Raw genomic sequence first — 17,371 nt, forward strand, 5'->3', positions numbered from 1 at the left:
CATACGGTTTTTATTCTTCAGTTTGTTAATATGGTGTATCACATTGATTTGCATACATTGAAGAATCCTTGCATTCCTGGGATAAACCCCACTTGATCATGGCGTATGATCCTTTTAATGTGCTGTTGGATTCTGTTTGCTAGTATTTTGTTGAGGATTTTTGCATCTATGTTCATCAGTGATATTGGCCTGTACTTTTCTTTTTCTGTGGCATCTTTGTGCTTTTGGTATCAGGGTGATGGTAGCCTCTTAGAACGCGTTTGGGAGTGTTCATCCATCTGTTATATTTTGGAAGAATCTGAGAAGGATAGGTGTTATCTGTTCTCTAAATGTTTGATAGAATTCACCTGTGAAGCCGTCTGGTCCTGGGCTTCTGTTTGATGGAAGATTTTTAATCACACTTTCAATTTCAGTCCTTGTGATCTGTCTGTTTATATTTTCTATTTCTTCCTGGTTCAGTCTCGGAAGGTAGTGCTTTTCTAAGAATTTGTCCATTTCTTCCAGGTTGTCCATTTTATTTGCATATAGTTGCTTGTAGTAATCTCTCATGATCCTTTGTATTTCTGCAGTGTCGGTTGTTACTTCTCCTTTTTCATTTCTAATTCTACTGATTTGAGTCTCCTCCCTTTTTTTCTTGATGAGTCTGGCTAATGGTTTATCAATTTTGTTTATCTTCTCAAAGAACCAGCTTTTAGTTTTATTGATCTTTGCGATCATTTCCTTCACTTCTTTTTCTTTTATTTCTGATTTGACCTTTATGATTTCTTTCCTTCTGCTAACTTTGGGGTTTTTTGTTCTTCTTTTTCTAATTGCTGTAGGTATAAGGTTAGGTTGCTTGTTGGAGATGTTTCTTGTTTCTTGAGGTAGGACTGTATTGCTATAAACTTCCCTCTTAGGACTGCTTTTGCTGTATTCCATAAGTTTTGGGTGATCGTGTTTCATTGTCATTTGTTTCTAGGTATTTTTGATTTCCTCTTTGATTTCTTTAGTGATCTCTTGGTTATTTAGTAGTGTATTGTTTAGCCTCTATGTGTTTGTATTTTTTACAGATTTTTTCCTGTAATTGACATCTAGTCTCATAGCGTTGTGGTTAGAAAAGATACTTGATACGATTTCTATTTTCTTAAATTTACCAAGGCTTGATTTGTGACCCAATATACGAACTCTCCTGGAGAATGTTCCATGAGCCCTTGAGAAGAAAGTGTAGTCTGCTGTTTTTAGATGGAATGTCTTATAAATATCAATTAAGTCCATCTTGTTTAATGTATCATTTAAACCTTGTGTTGCCTCATTTATTTCCATTTTGAATGATCTGTCCATTGGTGAAAGTGGGGTGTTAAAGTCCCCTACTATGACTGTGAATATCTTTTTCCATCCCCTCACTTTCAGTCTGTGTGTGTTCCTAGGTCTGAAGTGGGTCTCTTAGAGACAGCATGTATACGGGTCTTGTTTTGGTATCCATTCATCCAGTCTGTGTCTTCTGGTTGGAGCATTTAATCCATTTACATTTAAGGTAATTATCGATATGTATGTTCCTATTACCATTTTCTTCTTAACTGTTTTGGGTTTGTTATTGTAGGTCATTTCCTTCTCTTGTGTTTCCTGCCTAGAGAAGTTCCTTTACCATTTGTTGTAAAGCTGTTTTGGTGGTGCTGAATTTTCTTAGCTTTTGCTTGTCTGGAAAGGTTTTAATGTCTCCGTCGAATCTGAATGAGATCCTTGCTGGGCAGAGTAATCTGGTTGTAGGTCTTTCCCTTTCATCATTTTAAATATGTCCTGCCACTCCCTTCTGGCTTGCAGAGTTTCTGCTGAATGATCAGCTGTTAACCTATGGGGATTCCATTGTATGTTATTTGTTTATTTTTCCTTGCTGCTTTTAATATTTTTTCTTTGTATTTAATTTTTGACAGTTTGATTAATATGTATCTTGGCATGTTTCTCCTTGGATTTATCCTGTATGCAACTTGCTGTGCTTCCTGGACTTGATTGACTATTTCCTTTCCCATATTAGGGAAGTTTTCAATTATAATCTCTTCAAATATTTTCTCAATCCTTTTCTTTTTAACTTCTTTTTCTGGAACCCCTGTAATTCAAATGTTGGTGCGTTTAATATTGTCTCTGAGGTCTCTGAGATTCTTCTCAATTCTTTTCATTCTTTTCTCTTTATTCAGCTCTGTGGTAGTTATTTCCACTATTTTATCTTCCACGTCATTTATCTGTTCTTCTGCCTCAGTTATTCTGCTATTGATTCCTTCTAGAGAATTTTTAATTTCATTTATTGTGTTGTTCATCATTGTTTGTTTGCTCCTTAGTTCTTCTAGGCCCTTTTTAAACGTTTCTTATATTTTCTCCATTCTATTTCCAAGATTTTGGATCATCTTTACTATCATTATTCTGAATTCTTTTCCAGGTAGACTGCCTATTTCCTCTTCGTTTTTTTGGTCTGCTGCTGTTGCTCCTTCATCTGCTGTGTGTTTCTTTGTCTTCTCATTTTGCTTCACTTACTGTGTTTGGGGTCTCCTTTTCGCAGGCTGCTGGATTGTAGTTCCCATTGTTTTTGGTGTCTGCCCCCAGTGGGTAGGGTTGGTTCAGTGGGTTGTGTAGGCTTCCTGGTAGAGGGTACTGGTGCCTGTGTTCTGGTGGATGAGGCTGGATATTGTCCCTCTGGTGGGCAGGACCGCATCCGGTGGTGTGTTTTCGGGTGTCCGTGAACTTCCTATGATTTTAGGCAGCCTCTCTGCTAATGGGTGGGGTTGAGTTCCTGTCTTGCTAGTTGATTGACATAGGGTGTCCAGCACTGTAGCTTGCTGGTCGTTGAGTGGATCTGGGTGTTAATTTTGAGATGGAGATCTCTGGGAGAGCTTTTGCCATTTGGTATTATGTGGAGCCAAGAGGTCTCTGGTGGAGCAATGTTCTGAACTCGGCTTTCTCACCTCAGAGGCTCAGGCCTGACACCCAGCCGGAGCACCAAGACCCTGTCAGCCACACGGCTCAGAAGAAAAGGAGAAAAAAAATGAAAGAAAGAAAGATGGGGTGGGGGAGGGAGGGAGAGAGGGATGGAGGGAGGAAAGAAGGAAGGGAGAAAGAAAGAAAGAAAATTAAATAAAATAAAATAAGGTAATTAAAATAAAAAATGATTAAAAATAAAAAATTTTAGAAAGAAAGAAAAGAGCAACCAAACCAAAAACCAAAGCTACCAATGATAACAGGCGTTAAAAGCTATACAAAAAAAAAAAAAAGAAAAAAAACTGGACAGACAGAACCCTAGGACAAATGGTAAAGCAAAGCTATACAGACAAAATCACACAAAGAAGCATACACATACACCCTCACAAAGGAGAAAAAGGAAAAAATATATATATATAGGAAATAAAAAGGAAGAGAGCAACCAAATCATTAAACAAACCTACCAATGATAATAAGCTCTAAATACTAAACTAAGATAAACACAAAACTAGAAACAAATCAGACGTAGAAAGCAAACCCCAAGTCTACAGTTGCTCTCAAAGTCCACCGCCTCAGTTTTGGGATGATTCGTTGTCTATTCAGGTATTCCACCGGTGCAGGGTACATCAAGTTGATTGTGGAGATTTAGTCTGCTGCTCCTCAGGCTGCTGGGAGAGATTTTCCTTTCTCTTCTTTTTTCATCCAGCTCCTGGGGTTCAGTTTCGGATTTGGCCTCACCTCTGAATGTATGTCGCTGAGGGTGTCTGTTCCCCACCCAGACAGGAAGGGGTTAAAGTAGCAGCTGATTAGGGGCCTCTGATTCAGTGAGGCCAGGGGGAGGGAGGGTTATGGAATGCAGGTTAAGCCTGTGGTGGCAGAGGCCAGTGTGACGTTGCAACAGCCTGAGGCACACTGTGTGTTCTCCTGGGGAATCTGTCCCTGGATCACAGGACCCTGGCAGTGGCGGGCTGCATAGGCTCCCAGGAGGGGAGGTGTGGATAGTGACCTGTGCTTCCACACAAGATTTCTGGTGGCTGCAGCAGCAGCGTTAGCATTTCATGCCTGTCTCTGGTGTCCGCACTGATAGCTGTGGCTCAAGCCTGTCTCTCGAGCTCGTTTAGGCAGTGCCCTGAATCTCCTCTTCTCACGTGCCCCAAAACAATGGTCTCTTGACTCTTAGGAAGTTACCATTTTTCCTGGACCCCCTCCCACTAGCTCTAGCGCACTAGCTCCCTTCAGGCTGTGTTCATGCAGCCAACCCCAGTCCTCTCCCTGGGATCTGACCTCTGAAGCCCGAGCCTCAGCTCCCAGCCCCCACCCGCCCCAGCCGGTGAACAGACAAGTCTCTCAGGCTGGTGAGTGCTGGTCGGCACCGATCCTCTGTTTGGAAATCTCTCGACTTTGCCTTCTTCACCCCTGTTGCTGTTTTCTCCTCCATGGCTCCAAAGATTTCCCCCCCACCCACTCCCTGTTTCCACCAGTGAAGAGGCTTCCTAGTGTGTGGAAACTTTTCCTCCTTCACAGCTCCCTCCCAGAGGTGCAGGTCCGTCCCTACTCTTTTGTCTCTGTTTTTCCTTTTTTTCTTTTGCCCTATCCATGTATGTGGGGAGTTTCTTGCCTTTTGGGAAGTCTGAGGTCTTCTGCCAGGCTTCAGTAGGTGTTCTGTTGGTGTTGTTCCACATGTAGATGTATTTGTGGGGAGGAAGGTGATCTCCACGTCTTACTCCTCTGCCACCTTGAATGTCCCCTCCCATTCCCTCCTTCTTAATAACTTTCTTCATCTAAATTCATAACACAGCACTTACCAGACGATGTCCTCCTACTTTGCTCCTTCTCACACTCCTTTGCTGTTGTCTCCTTTTATCACCTCTTTCATCAAGCTCAGGTTTCAGTCCTCTATCTACACTTACTCCATATCATCTATGTAATGATAATGTTCACATTTTTTGTCTTCAGACTGAAGCTTCAGCTGCCTACTTGACACAGCTATTCAGATATCTAATAGGTATCTCAAACTTAAAATGAACTCCTGGTAGAAAAGGAGTTCATTCTCACCTACACTGTTGGTGGGGAATCCAAGTTGGTACAGCCACTATGGAGAACTATATGGAGGTTCCTCAGAAAACAAAAAATAGTTACCATATGATCCAACAGTCCCACTCCTGGGCATACATCCAGTCAAAACTCTAATTCAAAAAGATATATGCACCCCTATGCTCATAGCAGCACTATTCACAATAGCCAAGACATGGATAAAACTGAAATATCCATCAACAGATGAATGGATAAAGAAGATGTGGTACTTATATACAACAGAATACTACTCAGCCATAAAAAAGAACAAAATAATGCCATTTGCAGGAACATGGATGCAAATAGAGATTATCATACTAAGTGAAGTAAGTCAGAAAGAGAAAGACAAACACAATATGATATCATTTATATGTGGAATCTAAAATATGACACAAATGAACCTATCTATGAAACACAAACAGACTCACGGACATAGAAAATAGACTTGTGACTGCCAAGGGGGAGGGGGTTTTGGGCGGGGAGGGATGGGGTGGAAGGTTAATTTTAGTAGATGTAAGCTATTATATATAGAATAGATAAACAACAAGGTCCTACTGTATACCACAGAGAACTATATTCAATATCCTATGATAAAGCATAATGGAAAAGAAAATATAAAAAAAGAATGAATCACTTTGCTATACAGCAGAAATTAACACAACATTGTAAATCAAATATACTTCAATTTAAAAAAATGAACTGGTATTTCTCCCTGTTCACAAAATCTGCTCTTCCCAGGACCTGTCTCATGTTAGATGACAGTAAAAACCATTTTTACAATTGTTTACGACAAAAACCTTGCAGTTTTCCTTAATTCTTCTTTCTCTCATGAACTACATCTACTCTACCATGAAGTCCTATAGGCTCAATCTTAAAAAATACATCCAACATCCCTCAGTTTCTCCCTACCTCCACTGCTTCGCCTTTGACCTGAGCTGACTTCCTCTCTCATCTTAATGCAATGCTACAATAACCTCCTACTGGCCTTCCTGCTTTCACACTTATCCTCCTTCTCCAGTCCATTCTCAACACAGGATTTCAAGTAATTTTCATAAAATAGAAGTTACATCATGTCACTCTCCTGAAAGACCTGAAATGACTCCCCATTTCACTCTGAGTAAAAGTCAAAGCTCTTCAAATGGCCTATGTTAGGTCCTACATGACCCATCCCTCTCTTCCTTCTCATCTAAAAATATTCCATATTTCAAAGAATGGCAGTCAGATTTGACTCATCTGCTTAAGCAAGAAACTTTAGAGCTTTCCTTGAACTTTTCTTCCTCACCATCACACCTCTGATCAGTTGCCATGACCCGTTGATTACTCTTTCTTTGTATCTCTCAAATCCATTTATATTTTCCATTGCTGCTCCCTACCTCCCTACCTCCAATCTCATCTCAACTCAAATCTGTCTGCTACATATTAATACTGAGGTGATCCTTCTAGTTAAATGCTAACCCATTCATATCATCCAAGTCTGTCTACCTCAAAGGTCTCCCCCTTTACCCACCTTTTTCTGATGATTCTTAAGTGATACTTAGATTACATAATACGTTGCCTAACAAGTAGGAAGCTTTAATTATAATTCAGGCTACTTTTGAAATGGCTCTCTGTTATAATAAATTCATTGGGTCACTTATTCAAAGTGTTTTGCAGCATACAATTCATTTGTGAGGTTGTTATGTATTAGTCTTTGTTCTATTAACACTTGACATTTTTATAAAGATTAATTTTTTGTGCATGCAATCATTTATAAAATAAACAGTAGATTTACCCATTAATTTAGATTATACTTTTAAGTCAAGAAAAAGTCAGCCACCTTGGCATGAGTACAGATGTACAGTAGGCTCTTCTTATCTTAAAACTACTACAGATTTCAAACAAAATAATATTAAAGAAGAAAAAATAATATTAAACAATAATGATAATACTAAGTAAGAATGTTAATTTTCATAGTTTCCAAAATGCTTCACATAAATAAGCTCCTTTATTACTACAACTACCCAAAGAGTAGATATTATTTCCCCTTTTCAGAGGAGTAAATTAAAGATCAGAGAAATTAAGTGATTTGATGGAAAATATCTAGCAAATCAGTGACAGAACTGACTCAGGAACTTGTTCTCTTTCATTATATACCATGTGCTAATGCCTTTGTATTCAGGTGCTTAAATACAATATATAACAAACCATCTAAGTGTAAGATAATGAAATGCTACTTTTTAAAGTAGATAAATGCCCACCTTAAACATTTTATTTTGTGAAATTAAAAGTTTTACTTTTCAATGTAAAACAACTCAGCATTGTCCTTCCACATTATTACTAAATATCAGTCTATTCTAAAATTTTTGATGTAACATGGAGGTGACATATTACATTAAGAAACCATAGTAACATACTATTCGAAACCATTTCAACTGTTAAAAGGTTAGATTTTGATTCTGTTTAAAGGTCAGACCTGAAAATATGATGATGATTACATTTCTCCACACATTTTGGGTGGTGTCATTAAAGTCCTGGCATGAAATCACTATCTTTAATACCTAACTACTGAAAGGCCATTAGTGTATTCAAAAAGAATATGATACCACACTCTGACAAAAATGGTAAGCCTCTACATTGCCACACATGTAGGTGAACAAAAAACACAATGAGATTTATATGAAGATTCCTCTTAAGTCCCCTAACTCATAAAGGCTTTGGTTTTAAAAGCTCAAAAATATAGCTGCAGAAATGAACTACTTTACCTGTACGGCCAGCTCCCTCGTTCTTGACTTCTGTGGTTGCCACAGAAGAGGTGGGTGGACTAACAGGAGGGCTGGAAGTAAAGCTTGTACACCCTGTAGATGTGTTGATTTCGAAATATTCTTGGCTGTGATTCATTCGATGAAAATCCAGAGAAGACACAATAGATGTTCGTTGTTTAGGCTAAAATAAATGAGCACGATGAGAGTATTAATATGATCATGTTCATCTTCAGCCCAATCTCCCCATCAATTTAATCTAAGTGATTTTTTTCAGTTAAACTGTCCGTTTTTTATATATAAAATATACTTGTGCTTTACAGAGAGACATTAAATAATCCCTTGATTAGTTAAATAATAAAAAATTGTTTAATGAAAAAATATCATGGCATAGTTGATAAAATAAGTTAGACTTTTTGTTAGATTTTCCCAGAAGACTGCAAAATACAGTGCGCAGAATTTCTCTTAATGATCAATTCAGAATGTTGCAATTTTGAGTCACCTTTCATTCAACTAATACTTATTAAGGACTTGGCACTTGCCAGACTCGGAGGATATAGAGTCTAATAATAAAAGGGCCCTTACAACATTGAAGCATAATTAAGGCAGTTCCATTTTTTTTTTAATTCTCTATATAGTCCAAGGAATTGGTGGCATTAGATATTATCCCCAAGTACCATATGCTGGAATTTTATCATTAGAATTAAGTAAAGTTGTATAGCACATTTTCCAGGATCTAAGAATCTACTTGGTATTCGTAGTGGACTTTGATTTTCTTTTTTAAGGATTTAAATTAATCCCCAAATAGCAAGAAAAGTCAATTTAAACAAAAAAGGTAAAATCATGGAGTAACAGCAGATATAATCTATACCCTTTATCAGTAATGGATTGTTCCCTATAGCAGTTTTCTGATTTTTTCCACAATTTTAATTATATTCACTTTTTTTTTCCTGCTTAGCAGAGCTTCAAACATCATCCTTCAGAAAAGTTGCAGTCTTTTTGGCTCTCAGAATTGTGCACATTTCCTAAGAATTAATCCAAGTTTTCTTACTTTTTATTCTTCTTATTCATATTAATGAAATATTAATAATCTCTTGTAATACTTGACAAGAGATTAACTACAATCTCTTTGTAATAGAGTTTATTGTACTTTACTTTCCCCAAAGTACAATAAACTTTTGGTTTACTAACACTTTCACTGCCCTAAAATACTTGTTAATTTTATCACTGAATTCCACAATTATTTTCCTGCAGAATATTCAAGTTACCCTGTCTCTTCCAGCTCATCATGTTTTTTTTTAAAGTACACATCACTTAGTCTATAATCTAAAATAGACAATGATATTGAAATGGATTTTACAGTTTTTTTTACATAAGGTGTGCAGATTATCATAATATGCTTTCACCATTGCACTATTTTTTTTTTTTTTTTTGCAGTACGCAGGCCTCTCACTGCTCTGGCCTCTCCCGTTGCGGAGCACAGGCTCCGGACGCGCAGGCCCAGCGGCCATGGCCCACGGGCCCAGCCGCTCCACGGCACGCGGGATCCTCCCGGACCGGGGCACGAACCTGCGTCCCCTGCATCGGCAGGCAGACTCCCAACCACTGCGCCACCAGGGAAGCCCCCCATTGCACTATTTTTATGGGAGAGGTTGAAAGGCATATATATATATTGTTATACAAGAGGGTAAGTCATTTATTATTACAACACATGAACTCAGTAATGAAATTCAAATTAGTACCCACATAGGACTCAGATGCTTTTGAAGTATGAAAGACTGGGGTTCAATGTCAGACTTGGTTTCTCATGAAATGTCTCTCCTTGGGGGTACTGAATCTCAATTCATATTCAATGTTCTTTCTACTAGACTATATAACAGCAATTAAAAGGCATGGAATATGACACTGGCTGCAATGGAAACACAGGTATGTCCATCATTGTGGTTTTGTTACATTGTGTTGTGTTTTGCTTTTGTTTCACTTTGTATAAAGGCAACAGACTAAATTTATATAATGTTCCTTCTCATAAACATTACAAGGATCAAGCCAACTGATATGTATGACTCCTTTACTTATGTGTCTTAAATACATGTTTCTGAACCTTGACCACCCAATGTTTTAAATGCATGAAAAGCGCAATTTGTTATGCAATCATGAAAGCAAACAAACTATTCTTCTGCATTAATTCATTCTACAAATATTTGCTGAGTGTATACTAACCTGTGGATACCCTGGTAAGCAGTATGATAGGAATAAAATGAGTAAGCCATTGTCCCTCTTCTCCAGGTGATTACAGACTTGAAGTGGGAGGAGGGATGGTGCATGAGGGAAGAGACAAGCAATCCAAGGATTATGTGTCAGTACAGTATCGTAGAATGATAAGCGTCATGATAAGTGGACACAAAATATAAAAGGTAACCTCTGCTTTATGGAGGGGATTAGGAAAGGCTTCCACAAGCAGGTGATTGATGGCTGAGTTGATTCTTGATGAAGCAGAGGTGGTAGGCAAACAAAAGAGGATGGAGAGAAGGAAAGTGCAAACTGCAAACAGTTCAGTATGGCTGTAGAGCAGAGTATGCGAAGGTAGTGATGGGTTCAAGCCGTGAGATATTGCATGTTGCAGGGGGACAAATCATAAAGGGCTCTAATGCCATGTTAAGGAGTTTGGTCTTTAACCTGAATATTTTAAGGAACCACTGGATGATTTCTAAGTAAGAGGGTTTCATAGTTGGGTTTGTATTTCAGTAAAATCATTTTAGCAGTTTAGAGAATGAACAGGTAAGGGCAGAATTTGAGGAAGGGAGACTAATTAGAAGGATGTTACAGAATTCCAGCCAAGACATAATGGGGTCCTGAGGTAAAGCAGTTGCAACAGTGTTGGAGATAGCAGATGTTTTTAGGAGATGCTAATGTGGTTATAGCTCTTTAGATGTTGGCATCTGATTGGATGTGTAGGTTGATTTTAAGGAAGGAGTCTAGGGTGACTCATAGATTTCTCGATTGGGTAGATGCTAAATGATAAGGCTATTTTTGTGGGAAATACAAATGTATACACTCCTATACCAGAAGTACACAAGATATATGCTTGGATGCTATCGAGACTCAGAATAGACTTCTTAGTCTATACGGTTATGCAAATCTACATGATATTTCCCTTTCTTTCTTTGAACAGAGTACTATGATCTCACTGTATCATAGCTTCAAATAACATATCTGGAGGAAGGGAGACAGGCTAATGGAAATTCTAAAGGGAAGAAACCATTGATCAGTGATCATCTGACCTCATTCTTATTTACTTCTTCAGAACTGCCTATAGGTTATCATTAGCCAGCTTAAGGAACATTGAGGCAGTAAGGAATCATTGCCCAAAGTTCTCTGAGCATCTGAGATGATGAAAAATGAGAATCATTATATGTTAGTCATGCTCTAAGAAAGGGATCAGCAAACTATGGCCTGTGGTCCAAATCTGGCCTGCCTCCTGTTTATGAAAATAAAGTTTTATTGGAATACTATGTTCATTCATTCACTTATTGTCTATGACTGCTCTCAACACTACAATGATAGATTTGAGAAGTTGTGACATAGGCCATATTATCCACAACACCTAAAATATTTACTGTCTGGTTCTTTAGAGAAAACGTTGGCCAACCCGTTTTAAGGGATCATTTTAAACATCATTTTAGTGCTCAACAAAACCACAAGCTAGGTTTTCTTTTATTTCCCAGCCTTATGTGCATTTAGGTTGAGGCCATGTAACTGACTGATTGACCTGTTAGTAGAAGTGAGCCTTCTCCATCCCTCTCTTACTCTCCAGATGATGTAGTTGCAAGATGAAGGAGGGTCATTCAACCCAAATTGGGCTTTATGAGAAGTTGAAATAAACATCCTTTATGTTAAACTATTGAGATTCTGCGTTTGTCTGTGGTGGCCCTAGAACTACTTATCCTAACTAGCACAGAATACAGTGGCTCACTTAAAGGATTTACTCGCAATTACATAAGTAGTTAGCACGAAGGGCTTAGATTGGAAGGAATGTTCATGTATTCAAACCTAGAGACAAGTAGATGGTGCCTCAAAACAGAAAGGACAGAGGTAGAATTAAAAAGAGATATCTGGGGGCTTCGCTTCCCTGGTGGCACAGTGGTTGAGAATCCGCCTGCCAATGCAGGGGACACGGGTTCGATCCCTGGTCCAGGAAGATCCCACATGCCGCAGAGCAACTAAGCCCATGTGCCACAACTACTGAGCCTGTGCTCTAGAGCCCGTGAGCCACAACTGCTGAGGCCATGTGCCGCAACTACTGAAGCCCATGTGCCTAGAGCCCGTGCTCCGCAATGAGAAGCCACCGCAATGAGAAGCCTGCGCACTGCAACAAAGAGTAGCCCCTGCTCGCCACAACTAGAGAAAGCCCGCGTGCAGCAGCGAAGACCCAAAACAGCCAAAAATAAATAAATTAAATAAATAAAAATTTATTTAAAAAAAAGAGATATCTGTGTGGGGAAATAATAGCAATGGGAGAAAAGAATAAAGAGATGGTAGTGATATTAAAAATAGAGATAAAAGAGGATGGGTCTGGAATATTTACTTAAACTTTCATTTTAATATATTCTATTTTTAAAAAACTATTCTGATGGAATCCTGCTAAGTCATTCAGTATAAGAAAAAAAAAAGTGTTTTCACAAATTCACTGAAATTACAAATGGAATTTGCCAAGTTTTAATGTGTAAGATAAATGGGGCCTCTAAAATATCTCCCCTGCCTCCGTGGTCCAGCACTCGTATCTCCCTAGCTTCCAAAGGACTTGCTCCCACACATATTTACTTAACTAGAGATAGCAAAGTATAGATCATGGGCCAAACCCAGGCTTCTGACTATTTTTGTAAAGCATGTGAGCTAAGAATATTTTTTACATCTTTTAATGGTTAAAAAAATGGAAAAATAATATTAGTGACAGGTGAAAATTATATAAAACCCAAATTGCAATGTTTATAAATAAAGTTTTATCAGAACATAGTCACGCTCATTCACTTATAGTTCATGCGATTGTAGCAGAGCTGAATAGTTGCAGCAGAGACCATATGACTCACAAAGCCTAAACTATTTTATTCGCTGGTCCCATACAGAAAAGGTTGGTGATCCCTGCTATGCAGTGATTAGGGAATATCTCTGAGGACCTGAAACTGAGTGGACACATGAATGATTGTGAGTCAAGGCTAGCTACATGGAGTTGCTGGATGCAGTACAACATGGAAATGTGGGGCTCTTTGTTCCAAAAGCAGGGAAAAAAGTTTTTCCTTTATTCCATGGTCTCTCTCTAGATCTGTCATGGTGCTTTTATTTGCCACTTACTGTTGCATTCCCTTGGGCACAGGGACACTTACAGGATGAGAGGAGACCCTCAGAGGCACCCAGGGGTTTTGCCCTGCAACTAAGTACATATACTCAACCTTGACCATCCCCACACTCAGGGTCTCAGTGCTGTATCAGCAGTTGGTGGGCTGGCTGGGAGCACTAGGGTTGGGGGGGTCAGGTGGTCAAGAATCCTACCTAGTATATGAGGAGATGGCGGGAGCTGAGACCACAGATGAGCCAAGGCTCCAAGCCCCAGCACATGCTCCATTTTCCCACAGACTTCACTTACAAAATACAAATTCAGAGATAATTACGAATTTTAGACAGCTAAGCAAGAGCATTAAACCCCAAGCATAGGGCCCTTCTTAGCGTGGGGCCTATTGAGACGGCACTGGTCCCACATCAATGAAGCCAGTGCCATCTTAGTTATTACCTTAATGGGACTAATGTGTGAATTTACTGGTGTCACATACAGGATAGCACACATCCTCTACCCTTATTTTGGCTTATCTTCATCAGTCAGAACCAAGTTCCTAAGAATATCTTTATGTTGTATCAAAATATAAATGAAATATAACATTCTGATGCAATACTAAGAATTTCATGACATTACTGTAACCCAGACAGATATGATTCACATATGAATAAAATGAGAACACAAAATTCCTAACCAGAATGCGATTTAGGTAATGTGTACATTTACTTTCAAATTTTCTCTGGATTGAAACCTAAGTTTCAAATATCCACTTCTAAGTTTCCTCTGCTATTTTCAAATTATTTAAACTAATGGACATATAAAAAAATCCACTTACTTGTATTTAAGTGGATTTTAAATCATTTGAATTCACTTAATTTAATTATAAAGGGATCTCATCAACCTCCTAAAAAAAATGTCAAATAGGACTACAGGGATACAGTGGTGTCAGCACAAAGAAAAAGTGGTGCTAGCAAAAGTCAATGGCTATATTAAATTATCCAAGCAAAACCAAGGTTCAAAATGAGTTCCCAGAGAAAACAGCTGAATGTCAGAAGATTAGCAAGTGGCATCAGTAGAAATACATGGAGATGACAGACTTCCTAGACACTGGCCCATTGATAAATTATATCAACACAAAACAATGTCCTGTCAAGTCAGTGGCAATAAAATTAGATGCCTTCTTATACTTCTTAAAATGGGGATGAGGTGGGGTGGTAAAAATGGGAAGCTAGACCAGTAGTATTTTCTTTTAGAACTTTAATCAACCTGAAATATTTTGTGTATATGGTATATGGTGAAAAATTTAATTCTAAGTATTTTTTCCACCAAATGATAGCCTACTGTCCCAATACCATCATTTATTTCTTCACTGATTTGAAATGCCACCTTTATCATGTACTAAATTTCCAAATATAGACTGGGTTTACATTTTTGGACTTTACTGTGTTCCCATTGATCTATTCCTGTGCTAGTACCACACTCTCTTAATGACTGTTGTGGCTTCTTCTCCTACTTCTAGAGTTCATATTAAATGGATATTGAATCTCTTTGATCTTTCTTGTTTAATATTCTGGTATATTTTACTATTTGGTGTTCTATAATTTATTCAAAAAATACTACTGACCATCAGCCATGTGTCAGGCACTGTTCTAGGCTCTGGGGAATACATCAGAACAAATTAGATAAGGCATGAAACATTTAGGCATATTATTATGCCTTTAGGTATGATGATCCTATTTTTAATTTTCAATAACATTTCTTACTTTCCAAGTTAAAAAAATAACTTGTTTTCCATTAAAAAATGACCTGTTCCTATTCTGAGTTCCATAATCTCCCAAATCTTTCTGAGGAAACTGATTACAATCTTTCTCTGGCATTAATTTTTGTTTTTCTCAGAGGTCATTTACTTTATTTGTTGATCTTGGTTCCTCTCTTTTTGGTTGCTAATTTTCCTCAAATATCTGGTGTTCTTGGTAAACCATTTTTGTTTACCTAGGATACTGCTTCATTTCTCTCTCCTACTCCAGTTCCCACAGTAGGGGCTTCACCTGACTTCACCTTACTGAGAGAGTTATTACCATGTGGTAGGAAAATAAAGACAACTCCTCCATGTATAAGCTGTTGAGGTGTTTTACTTGTCCAGACTAATCCCTGCCTAAATCCAACACCATTTTTTTAAACATCTTTATTGGAGTATAATTGCTTTACAATGGTGTGTTAGTTTCTGCTGTATAACAAAGTGAATCAGTTATACGTATAAGTATATTCTCATATCTCCTCCCTCTTGCGTCTCCCTCCCTCCCTCCCTATCCCACCCCTCTAGTTGGACACAAAGCACCGAGCTGATCTCCCTGTTCTATATGGCTGCTTCTCACTAGCTATCTATTTTACATTTGGTAGTGTATGTAAGTCCATGCCACTCTCTCACTTCATCCCAGCTTACCCTTCCCCATCGACAGATGAATGGATAAAGAAGATGTGGCACATATGTACAATGGAATATTACTCAGCCATTTGTTTTTATCTTTCAAAAGTTCCCAAATGCCTCTAATAGCATCACTCCCTGTTTTTCATCACTGCTATGGGTTTATTCTTATTTTTATATTTATTTTACCATTTTAATTGCATGTAAGAGTGGAGAAGATGCAAATAGTTGGGATCAGTTCAACATATTGAGTTAGAATTCTCATATTTTTCTGTCTTGATCACTTTTAAAACAGTATAAAGAAGGGATTTGAGGGAGTGCAGACAATAGCTCAGTAAAGTGTAGATATTATTAAATTTTTTATTATAGATGTCATGCAAATTGGAAACAGTTTATATTTTTCTTTCTTTGTAGTGAAAGGAAAAAAACTTTAAAATGGGGTACAATTTTTTATCATGACTATAATAGTTAATATGATTAAGACTTTTTCGAAAGATATAGAACTTCTTATCTTCAGGTAAGAAAACTGACCCGTCATACAACGTATTCAAACTTTAATTGGAAAGACTACATGCAGCCATGAAAGGGTAATAAAAGTTGTGAATTTTATTCTAGTTTTATTCAATAAAAGTGTTAAGTAGCTCTGGAGTCAGTGTAGACACTGAAGAACTGGAGAACCTTTGATCTCTAAACCATGAGGTTTATTTTTATAGAAGCTTCCCCCAGCATTAAAATAGTCATGACTATCTTGCAAAAAGTATTTTTTGAATTAGGCATTTCAAATATCTATGCATTAGTATTTCAAAGATGCTCAAGTCAAATTCAAATGTGCCCCAAATTAAAAATAAGGCCAGCATTATTTCCCAAATTTAGTTTCTTTAAAAAAAATTTTTTAATGATTTGTTTCAGTCTAAGAACAGCAGGAGTTTAATTATGCAAAGGATTATAGAAGACAGGTTCTGAGCAGCCCAAATGGGAAGTTCATATCACTGTGTGAGTGAAAGAAAATTTTTTTACAAATAAAGGTGCATGTTGCTTTTATTTTTACAACTTAATTTTTTACACTAATTGTTTGGAGTTAATTGTAGATTCACATGCAGTTGTAAGAAATAATACAGAGAAATCGCATGTGCACTTTTCCTGGTTTTCCCCACAGATAATTAACATCTTGCAAAACTATAGTGCAACATCACAACCAGGATATAGACATTGATACAGCCAAGAAAAAGAACAATTCCACAAGGATCCCTCCTGTTGCCCTTTTATAGCCACACCTACTTCTCTCCTGCTCCCACTTCCTCCTTAACTCCTGGCAACCACTAATCTGTTCTCTATTTCTATAATTTTGTCATGCCAAGAATGATGAACAAATAGAATTATACAGCATGTAACCTTTTGGGATTGGTTTTTCTCAGCATAGTAGTTTTCTAGAGACTCATCCAAACTGTTGTGTGTATCAATAGCTTTTTTTTTTATGCTGAGTAGTATTCAATGTTATGGATGTACCACACTTTAATTAACCCACTGAAGGACATCTGGTTTGCTTCCAGTTTTCAAGTATTAGGAATAGTGCTGCTATAAACATTCATGCACAGGTTTTTTGGGTGAACATAAGTTTTTATATAGCTGGGATGGATTCTCAGGAGTGCACATGCTGGGTAGTACAGTAGTAATGTGTTTAATGTTTTAAGAAACTGCCAAACTGTTTTCCAGATTTGTTGTACCATTCATATCCTTGCCAGCATTTGGTGTTACTACTTTTGATTTTAGCCATTCTGATTGGAGTACAGTGACATCCATTGTTATTTTAATTTGCTTCTCCTTATCTGTTAATAAATTTCAATACCTTTTCATGTTCTT

The 17,371-nt window shown here is 37.8% G+C and overlaps 1 protein-coding gene across 6 annotated transcripts in view; it reads right to left on the bottom strand.

The window, feature by feature from the left end:
• The window catches only part of ANKS1B (ankyrin repeat and sterile alpha motif domain containing 1B), a 1,202,038-nt gene that overhangs the window by 656,848 nt on the left and 527,819 nt on the right, over window positions 1–17,371 (bottom strand). For all 6 annotated transcript variants that reach the window (XM_024127226.1, XM_024127225.1, XM_024127224.1 and 3 more), the window contains exon 12: window positions 7,761–7,941. In XM_024127226.1, the coding sequence (XP_023982994.1) occupies window positions 7,761–7,941 (181 nt within the window). The remainder of the gene's footprint in view (window positions 1–7,760; window positions 7,942–17,371) is intronic.

The sequence above is a fragment of the Physeter macrocephalus genome, chromosome 6 (assembly GCF_002837175.3).
Source record: "Physeter macrocephalus isolate SW-GA chromosome 6, ASM283717v5, whole genome shotgun sequence".
Taxonomy (NCBI): Eukaryota; Metazoa; Chordata; class Mammalia; order Artiodactyla; family Physeteridae; genus Physeter; species Physeter macrocephalus.